General features: G+C 46.1%; 1 protein-coding gene across 5 annotated transcripts in view; it reads left to right on the top strand.

The window, feature by feature from the left end:
- The first annotated feature begins 308 nt into the window (after positions 1-308).
- Positions 309-10,460, top strand: part of TMPRSS6 (transmembrane serine protease 6) — a 31,760-nt gene continuing 21,608 nt past the window's right edge. For 2 of the 5 annotated variants that reach the window (XM_039518229.1, XM_039517946.1), the window contains exons 1-7: positions 388-557; positions 2,676-2,823; positions 3,050-3,192; positions 3,376-3,443; positions 4,713-4,897; positions 8,345-8,386; positions 9,202-9,406. In XM_039518229.1, the coding sequence (XP_039374163.1) occupies positions 2,676-2,823; positions 3,050-3,192; positions 3,376-3,443; positions 4,713-4,897; positions 8,345-8,386; positions 9,202-9,406 (791 nt within the window). In that variant the 5' untranslated portion in view covers positions 388-557. Of the gene's footprint in view, positions 333-387; positions 558-1,458; positions 1,526-2,675; positions 2,824-3,049; positions 3,193-3,375; positions 3,444-4,712; positions 4,898-8,344; positions 8,387-9,201; positions 9,407-10,460 lie in introns of those variants that run through there. The other 3 variants (XM_039518097.1, XM_039518166.1, XM_039518026.1) reach the window with 3 other exon arrangements.

The raw sequence follows: 10,460 nt of genomic DNA, 5'->3' as shown, positions 1-10,460 counted from the left end.
GGGAATCTGTGATCCGTCTGCACCTGCCTTCCAGGTTAGGCTTCTCAGGGGATGGGGGACTGTTACCTGGGCTGTTTACAGCATCGTCTCTTTACAGCCTGCAGATCCTCTCTCTCGGCAAACCTCCTTTCCCTCTGAGCCATCCTCCATTAGAGAAAGCTGTGTCTCTCCTGGGCACACTCAGCCTTCTCTGTAGGGCCGGACAGGGCAAAGGCCAAAACAAAGGGACATGGCCTCAGATTATTGATCGCCAGGGAGGCCTTGGGCTTGAGTAAACACATATCTACCAATGTGTGTGCGCCCGGCCACACGCAGAGCCGGAGGTTTCAAAGGTAGGTCTGTAGCTTTGGGGAAAACCCCAGTGCCTAGAATTGATCTTCTAGCAAAGGGAGGCTCTTTTTGATCAGTTTGTGGTTCTTTATGCGGCTGTTGTTTTGAAGGAATCCCTTGAAGGTGGAGTAGAGACCCTCGCCTCCTCCCTCCTGCTCTGGGGCAGGGGGATACCCCTGAGGAACGTGAAAGGAGATCGCAGTGAAGAGCTCCAATCTCTACTGCATGTGAGAGGGTTGTAGGAGACAGGAAGTGGTGGTGTTAATGGATTCATTGTTGTCTTTGTGCCCGCTCTTGTTAAGTTAGATGTTTCCATTGAGTTGCTTTTTTTTAAACACTCTTTACATGTGTCTCTGTATTTGAGGAGCAAAGTTGAGGGTTGGGAGGAGCCTCAGTATGGGGTGAATAAGGAATGCTGGCTGCCCTTTGTCATTCTCATATGGTCATGCAGCACACACATTAATACAGACTTCCATGTGTGCACATACATGTGCATGCACACGCTTCAGCCCCCTAGGGACCTCCTCTAACAGGCACTCACATGCACCCCTCACCCCTACACTCTAACACACAGGCACAGCCCCATGCATGCACATAACTCACTAACATACACATGTGTGTCCTCCAGGCAGGCAGAGCACCATGTAAACATACTTTGGAACATGCTAACACACACTCAGGCACTCTCTGACACCCCCGCACACTCCCTCACATTCATGTCCATGCACACTCATACGTTGCTTCTCAGTGAAGGAAACATGCAAATCCTTTGGCCTCTGCTAGAATGTTATTGGGTGACAGGACTTTCACTGGGCCTCTTAAGGGACAGTAGAGGGACAGTGTCCGAGGAGGCCAGCCCAGGAGCATCCAGTCTTGGTAGGCTACGGTACTTCTTAGCAGAGAATCACGGGCAATTACAGGAAGGGGAGTAGGCAAGAATAAGTCAGACAATCAAGTGTTGTGGGAGGAGGGTAAAGATGGCGATCTGGAAGATAGAGGGCTGAATTACCTTTGGGGAGTCACCGCTCCCTAGTATCTATCAGTGGGGAGTGGGGAGAGGTGGGGTAGCAAGGAGGTACTTTAGAGTGGGTTATGCAGCATTTGAAAGCATTCCTGTTGCCTTGCAGACCCCTGGAGCTCAGCGGTCTGCTTAGGTGATGCTGTTGCATTCAGTGACATTTGGAGGCAGACACAGGTATGCTGGGGAATGTATTAAAAAGTTAGGACTTACAGACACTAGGAGCACAGAGCCAGCAGGAGGATGGATAGGGCATGATCCTAAAGGTCTCATTCAGCTTCTGCCTAAGTAATGACCGAATAAATTCCTGTGGCAACGGGAGTTTTGCTTGTGTAAGCAATGAGCAAGGTCCTAGGGATTTGGCATAGCTAGGGCCCTACCAAATTCAGGGACCATTTTGGTCAATTTCATAGTCATATGATTTTAAAAATCGTAAATTTCATGATTTTAGCTATTTAAATATGAAATTTCACAGTGTTGTAATTGTAGGGGTCCTGACCCAAAAAAGGATTTGTGGGGGGGTTACAAGGTTATTTTAGAGGGGTTGCAAAGATGTTGTGTGTGTTGGGGGCGGATTGTGGTACTGCTACCCTTACTTCTGCACTGCTGCTGGTGGCGGTGCTGCCTTCAGAGCTGGGCAGCTGGAGAGCGGCAGCTGCTGGCCAGGAGTCCAGCTCTGAAGGCACAGTCACCACCAGCAACAGCGCAGAAGTAAGGATGGCCTGGTATGGTATTGACATCCTTACTTCTAGGCTGCTGCATACAGAGCTGGGCCCTCAGTCAGCAGCCACCACTCTTTGGCCTCCCAGCTCTGCAGGCAGCAGGGCAGAAGGAAGGGTGGCAATACCATACCAGGCCATCCTTACTTCTGCGCTGCTGCTGGCGGCGGCTCTGCCTTCAGAGATGGTACGATATTGTATTGCCACGCTTACTTCTGTGCTGCTGCTGACAGGGTGCTGCTTTCAGAGCTGGGCACCTAGCCAATAGCCGCTGCTCTCCGGCCACCCAGCTCTGAAGGCAGCGCAGAAGTAAGGGTGGCAATATTGCAACCCCCATGCAACTCCCTTTTGGGTCAGGACCCCCAATTTGAGACATTGCTGGTCTCCTCCATGAAATCTGTATAGTAGAGAGTAAAAGCACAGAAAAGACCAGATTTCACAGTCTGTGACGTGATTTTCATGGCCGTGAATTTGATAGGGCCCTATGCATAGATAACAAGGGGATGTACAAATAGGAAGAGGAGCATATAGATGATAAAGGACACATAGGAAGGGAGTGAGGGATGCGAAGATAATACAGCCTGATCCTTGGTCTGCTGCCTGACTAGATGCCCATGATGGAGGCTGAGGAAGATGCAAACACCCCATCTGAGGATGAACCCAAGAGCAAGGCTCGCGACTGCCTGCGCTATGCACCCCTCTGGATAGTCCTTGTGCTGTTGGCTGGAGCTGGAGCGCTGACCTGGTATTTCCTAGGTAACAGTTCTAAGGTGTTTTGTTCTTTATGCTGGTGCTCATGTGTCCTAGCAAGGAGGAAGTCGATTTAGATGACAAAGAGAATCGGTGACTCCTGGATGGGTCACCATGGGTCAACCATCTGTGCGCTGATTCCCTAGGGAGTTAACTAAGTTCCCTCACCCACCCAAAGAGCCCTCTGTCCTTCACATCCATGGGTTAATCTGCCTGTGTCTTTTGTTGTCAGACTACAGACCACGACACTTGGAATCAACCGTCCTGCAGTTCTACTCCGGCAGCCTCCAGATCCTCAATTGTCAGTACTCCCTGGACCTTGGACGGCCAGAATCCAGAGCCTTCTGGATTGAGTCAGCAAAGCTACAGAAGATGGTGAGGGTGGTTTCATGTGTGGGGTCTGAGGCTGAGTCGGGGAATGGGCCAGAGGTGCTTCTGTGAATGGAAGACTAGGTGGGTTATACCAAAACAGAGGGGGCTGGAGCACTGGGTGGGTTCCATGGGAAGTTTGCTGTTGTACTCTTGCTGGCTAGTTATCAGTTGGCATTCTTATTACAGCTGAGGGAACTTATTCGTGTCACAGACCTGGATCCATATTACAACTCCAGCACAGTATATGCCTTCGGGTGAGTGTTACATCCACATTTGTTTGCTTTTCAGGACTCTGTCTCTCCTGTCCTATGTGAAAGTTATAGTTAAGTTGTGATCTTGTTCAGTAGCCATCTGTTCATCTGATAAGAGCTGCTGCAACCTCCATTCTTACTCCACATGGGCTCTGGACTAAAGCTGATTGAAAAATGGAATTTCCATCCCACAGGAAATTCCAATAATTCAACGTTTGTTTTCAGCCCCAACTGAGATGAAAAGTCAAAATATGAAAACTTCTTATGGAATGAAAAGTCCAGAAAAAAATAATTAGGAAATGTCAAACGGTTTAGTCTCAGCATTTTCTATTGAAAGACTGTTTTGACATTCTTGAATCGAAATGTTTCATTTCATACTGTCAACACAAAATGAAATGCCACAAAGACCATGATGCATCCTGGGAGATGTAGTTCTGCATGGGGCAGGGCCCATAAGGGAGAAGTGGAGTAGGAGGGACCTGGAACTACAGCTGCCTCAGGGCACTGTGGTGGCTAGGGCAGATGTGGAGATTAGTGTCAACATGATCCCAACATTTTGTTTTGATTTTCCCAAATGGCAAATTACGTCAACAGCAATCTTTGCCCTCAGAAAATTTCTATTTCAGAAAAAAAAACTTTTTCCAGCAGGAAAATGTTTCATTCACGTTTTTTCACTCAGGCTCCCCAGCTCAGTCCATTTTCTCTGTCATTCAGCTGACAAACTACCGTGGTTGTGATCTCCTGCACTGTATCAGTGGTCCCTGCACAGGATTAAAGGCTCATTCTGATCAGCTGAACAGAGTCTAGCATCAGTCACTTGTCACTACTGGGAGATGGGACATGGAGCCTTAAAGATCAACGTTTTCAATCTATGTCAACAGTGACCACAAGTCATTTCCACCTGAAGCACATTCAAGTGGATTATAAAAAAGTTTAATGATCTAATTTTAGTTTCTAATGGGCAAGTGTCCAGATAATTAAACCCACCATTACCAGTGGCACAAGATGGCTTCCTCAGCAGAAAGACCAACTATTGAATGGACCATGGACCCACTGGCTCTTCTTTTCCACTAAAGGTGCCCTTTCTAGGTCGGGACTGAGGCACATTGGTGGGGCAGTGTGCTTTGGGACGTTTGCACTGATGTGTCTGCTCTGCAGCTAAAGAGAGGAGGACATCTGTCTCCAGGGCTGTCAGTGAGGTGACTCTCACCAGTGCTGAACTCACTTGAAATGAAAAGGATGAAGGAAATTAATGTGATATCTCCCTGCTAGGGAGGGGTCCCTGATCATCTTCTTCTGGTTCGCCCTTCAAGTCCCCGAGAGTCAGCACAAGGAGATGACTGCTGAGAGGGTGAACATGACTCTCTGCAGAGAGCTTCTCTCCAGCGCCAACGGTACAAGCCGCTTCTCCTACCAGACAGAGTACAAGGTCGATCCAGACTCTCTGGTTCTGCTGGGTGAGTATCAGCCACCCAAGTGTGACCTAAACTTTCAGGATTAGGGGCTGAAGCCTATAAGTTGCTGCAGGCAGGCTGAGAGGCTAGACTGAATGGCATTACTGAAAGGGAAGGAGAGAGGAAAGGAGGAGAGGAGTGTGTTAAAGAGGGGAGAGGAAGGGGGATAAGAGGAAAAATAAAGGAAGGGTAGAATGTATGCTAGAGGGAAAGGCAGAAGACAGAATAGGACAGGGGAATGAATTACAAGTGTTTCCTCCTTGTACAGGACACACTTTTAATGAAGTTTGGTTATTCCCCTGAAGAATTATAGACTCATGGAGTAAGAGATGGCAGTGACTGACTAGGTAGCATCTTGTCCTTTCCTCTGCCTCCTCCTTCAGTTTTGGCAAACACAGAGTTGTTCCTTGCACTATATGCTTTGTAGCTTTACTCCAATGTCCCAAGCAACTGGGCTTCCATGACATTCCTTGGGAGACTATTCCACTCTCTGATAGACTGAGAACAGAACTGAATGCAACATACTTAGATTACAATTGTTTCTGCTTCATGATGCTTGTCATATTTCCATCATTTCAATTCCTTATATTGACTTCAAGATTTTTTTTAAATCAGTGCACAAAATAGAGATCATGGCTTGTTAAAGGGTCCTGGGAGGGCCTGGCAACTGCCCTTGATATTTCAGGTCTTTTATAGGCCTTGATCCAAAGTCCATTAAGTCAGTGGGGAAAAAAAATGCCATTGATGGCACTGGGGTTTGGATCAGGCCCAACGTGTGATTGCTCCCTCCTTGCTCTGTGATGCGATACCTCTGTGCATAGAGCCCACAACAACTGTGTTTGTTTGTTTGTTTGTTTAAATTTTGCCCTATTGCATTGCAAACTCATCTCTAATTTGCTATCATTGTTACTCCTAGGGTCTCTTTCACTAGTGCCAATTCCAAGTTTCTCATTAAATAACATGTTTCCAACCATTTCCGCCTAGATATATTAGCTAGCATTTTACCCAGCTTAATCTTATTTTGGTATAGCCCTACTCTATTTCTCACTTCACAAGGTCTTTTTCTCTCTGTTCTCATGGCTGTTTTCTTTAATTTAGTATTGGGGAATGTCATTAAAATGCTTTTTACTCCCTCTTCCAGATCATTAACGAAGATGTTAAATAAGACCAAACCTAACGTCCCATTGAACACCTCTTTCCGTTTAATAAATTGCCATTTATAATTATTTTTTATTTGCAGCTTTTCAGTTTCTGGTGCACTGTATGTGACAGGGCTCCCATTCAAGCCAATTTAAATTAAGATTTCATGAAACATGCCTAATGATTCACTAAAAATCAAGCTATATTGCATCTTCTGTTTTCCCTTTATCCACTAATTTAGTAATTCTATCAAAAAAAGCAATCAAGTTTGTCAGTCCCCTTATCTTCTAAAGGTTTCCAGTTTTTTCCTCTCATTCCCTTCACATTTGTTCATTATTTTATTAGGGTCTAAAGTTAGATTTGCTCAATTCTATTGGCCATGATGATCTATTGGGGTTTCCCTGTTTCTCCATGACATTTCAAAAGTAAAGGTCTGTAGTTGAGTAAGATTTGAGTTTGGGAAGAAGTATGTCTAGCGCCTAGAGCAGGGGGCAAAAATCAGGACCCCAGGATTCTATCCCTGGGACAGACACTGCCTTGGCAAATCACTTAATCTATGTCTTTGTTTAGCCATCTGTAAAGTGGGAATAAAATGTTAGTTAATAATTCCTTTACACTTTCCAACCTCACAGCTTGTTGAGGTGTAATTAATTGACAGCAGTAAAGTGTTTTAAAATCCTCAGCCAAATGCTCCTATGTGAAGACTCTTAATATTACTAAATTTGTTAGCTGCCTCTCTTTATCATAGGGTGCCTATTTTATCAACTCACTGATTTGTATGTGGTCAGATCTTCCAAGTCTTCTCTCACTTTTTTACTAATAGCTATTTGTAAGCCCGCAATCTCTCTCTAGCCACAGGATTTCAGCCCCTTTTCTTTCAGGAACTCATTTTTATTTCTCCAGAATAAAATCTATTTAACACAAGTTCAAAAATATCAACCACATTCTTTCACCCTGACTCAAGGTCTTCTTTAGGAGCCAATCTACTCCCTATAGAATTACCCTCAGCAGGCCATCTGCCTAGGAATCATATATAACCTGGCCTCTTTCCTCTGCCCTAGGAACTCCTGAAACCACAATCGTCCCACCCACCAGCAGCCCTCCACTCAACAAAGCTCTTGCTGGCCTTTATGAGGACCAGGTGATCTACAAATTATCACCTGATCACTTGCCTCTTAGCATGAGCTGGGAGGGAGCTGATCAGTCACAGCTGGGGCTGGGCCCAACTCCCCTAAATGGGCCAACCACAATCTGACACTATTTTTTTAAACAGGGTTGTGGATTGTCCTCTCTTTATGTTCCTTTTTAAAGGGACATTTTATAGAGCAGTTCAATATTCCATCTATTGGACATCACTCCCTGGGGGCTTTGTTCTCTCTCCATCCCTGTCTCTCAGAGACTACAAGAAACTCCCACTGTTTTCAATGGAAGTTATTCATATCCTGCAACAGGAAGAAGAGGGCCCCAAATTTCTTAATTCCCCATAACTGATTTTCTTGTTAAAGAATCCCTTTGGACTGCAGTATTCTGTTAACCTAGTTATTCACTGTGCCAAACTCACATAGCTTGTGGTCACTTGTACCAATCCTCCCTGTTATCCTCACATTTTCAGTTGTTTTTTCCCCCTTCATAACCCTCTTTGACAGCAGATTCAAAGCCCACTGAAGTCACTGGAAAGAATCCCCCCTCCTTGAGGCCCTGAGTGAGAAGAGCCCAATCCCCTTTGGGATTTGGATCCTTCTATCCCCACATCTCTGCTCACCCCAAGGGACTTTCTTTCCATCTAGAGTAAGAGAGAAGAAAGGAGGAAAGTGGATTGGGTCACAGGCAGGTAGCCAGGGTAGAGCCTTGGGAGGCCTGGGAACCAAGGCACTTCCCTGAGGTACTGGTGCTTGACAATGAGCATGGTTAGGAGGGGAAGGGCCTAAGGCCACTTGGGGTGTGGATAAAGAATGGGGGCCTAGGTTAATGACTGACTTGGGTGGGAAGAAGAGAACATGCCTGGGAGAGGACCAGATGATGGCCAAGCAAAGAAGGAGAGAGGTTCATGGCAGGTTGGGGCATCCTGGGTAAGAGGGACAGGGCCCAGGATAGGTTGGACGAGGATAGGAGGAATGGGAGATAGAGGAGGTGACCAAGGAAGATCTTGATAACAGGCATAGTAAGGAACGAAGGCACCCAGGGTAGTGCTTGATGGGGGGGACCACTGGGCACAGGAAGGAGGAGAGGGGCCCATCCTGCAGCTTAGATTTTAGGTACTACAGATTCTTATGGTTTTTTTCTTTCTTTTATATATTTCCTTTCCAACAGAATCCAGTGTGAAAGACATAATAGTGCTGAAATCCACTCTGGGTAGGCCATCCTTTCCCTTGGTTTTTGAGTTCATTTTGTTTGGGGGGATTTGGTGAGGGATCAGAATTATGGTTTACTGTCCTGAGATGTGAGATCAAGGAAAATGAGGGGAAGAGGATTGTATTCACGAAGCACGGATGCTGCACACAGTGAATAACACTTTCAAAAGCACCACTGTGACTTAGCAGCCTCAATCCCATTGACTTTCAGATCCTCAGAGTTGTTTGGTATTTATCTCAATGGAAATTAGGCACTGAAATATCTTTGAGGATCTGGGCTAAGGTGCCTAAATCACATAGGTGCTTTTTGAACATTTAACCCAGTGTCACAAACTCTCTGGCTAATAGCTGGCCATTTGCGCTCAGGCTCTGCGTGTGCATCCATGGTGTGCACTTGGAAACTCACTCTTCCCTTCACTTACAATCCCCATTCAGAGCTGCCAACCCAAAGAGAATTAGAAGTGTCAGTAGGAGAACAGGCAGTGTGTGCTCTAAGTGGGATACACAGTAAGTGGAGGATGGGGCCAGGAACAGGGAAAATGGGTCAAACAGAAGAGAAATATAAGAATGAGAGTCTGCCTAGAAGAAGGCGATAATTAGCTTAGAGTAGCTAGTGAGAGGGGACTGGTGTCACTGGGAGGAACTAGGTAAAGTGTGAAAGTAAAGTGAGATCACTGGGAGGAACTGGGCTAACCCAGAACCTAACCCTGTAGTAGTGGCTTTACTGGTCATCATTAGGGTATCTTGCTAGCAAGAGCCCCTTCCCTGACACTCAGCTAACAGCACTCTGGGGTTCTGTTTGTCTCATGGATTCAGGTTGCTACAGGTACAGCCACATCAGGGCGGAGGAAGTCCTCAGGCTGAAGGGCCCTGACTACTTGGCCTCCAGTTGTCTTTGGCACCTCCGTGGTCCCAAAGGCCACATGATCAAACTACGTCTGGAGTGGACCCTCCCGGACTGCAGGGACCGGCTGGCCATGTATGATGCGGCCGGGCCACTGGAGAACCGTCTCATCACCTCGTAGGTAGCTTTCATACGACAGTGATATAAAATATAGCAAGTGGTAGGAAGAAGGTGAGTCAGTTGGTGCTACTTACCCTTTCTCACAGTACACTAACTCACCTGTAGAACTCACTGCTGTGGGATATGAGGGAGGCAGCCCTTCAGTTTAGTTAAAAAAAAAAAGTTCAACTAGTTGAAGTTATTAAATGAATAGGAACAGCAACTCCACAGTGACAGTGGTAGTGGAACAAGAGATTGTGCTTCAGAGACCGAGGAGCTTCATGAGAACATCACTTTATATAGGACTTCTCCTCAGAGCAGCCCAGATCTTAGGGTCAGGAACCTTATAAGAGGATCCTTGGACAGATCCTTAGCTACTATAATTGGTGTAGCTGCACTGACTTCAGTGTAACTCTGCTGATTTTACACCAGCTGAAGATCTGACTAAGATTCCTTAGGAATGGGGTCTGGTCTATATTAAGGTTAAAGGGAGAACAGGGTTTCCTGAAGGCTCTAAAATGACTGATTTATGGATGAGGGGTATGATGGGTTGGTCCTCCTTCTGGGGACCTGATGTCCTGGGGTTCCACTGAGCTCACCCATACCACCAGCCTGGGCTCCCTCACCCTGTCCTGCTGAACACACACACACACACAGGTAGGGACACACCCAGCTGCAAAGAGACACAGATCAGCGCTCTGTGTAGGAAGACTCAGTTCAGGGATTGCCCAGCACTCAGGTGCACACACCCTCTGGAGTAGAAACCCAAAATTACACTGTCTTGCGCTGGCTAGAGATCTGTACAGCGTAAGTCATGAAATTCGCTCCCCCTCTCAGTGTGGAGGAAGATATGCACAGCTTTTTGGCCTCCCAGTTATGAATTACACAAACTGGTTAGAGAATAAACAAAAAAACAAGTTTATAAACTATTAAAGGTAGATTTTGGGTTATTAAAAGGGATAGCTAACAGATCAAAGTAGATTACTGAGCAAACAAAACATAACACACAACCTAAGCTTAATACACTAAAACAACTAGTTAATAGTAGCACATTCTCACCCTAAATATTGTT

Source organism: Mauremys reevesii, linkage group 1 (assembly GCF_016161935.1).
Source record: "Mauremys reevesii isolate NIE-2019 linkage group 1, ASM1616193v1, whole genome shotgun sequence".
Lineage (NCBI taxonomy): Eukaryota > Metazoa > Chordata > Testudines > Geoemydidae > Mauremys > Mauremys reevesii.
This window is presented reverse-complemented; position numbering and strand designations above follow the sequence as displayed.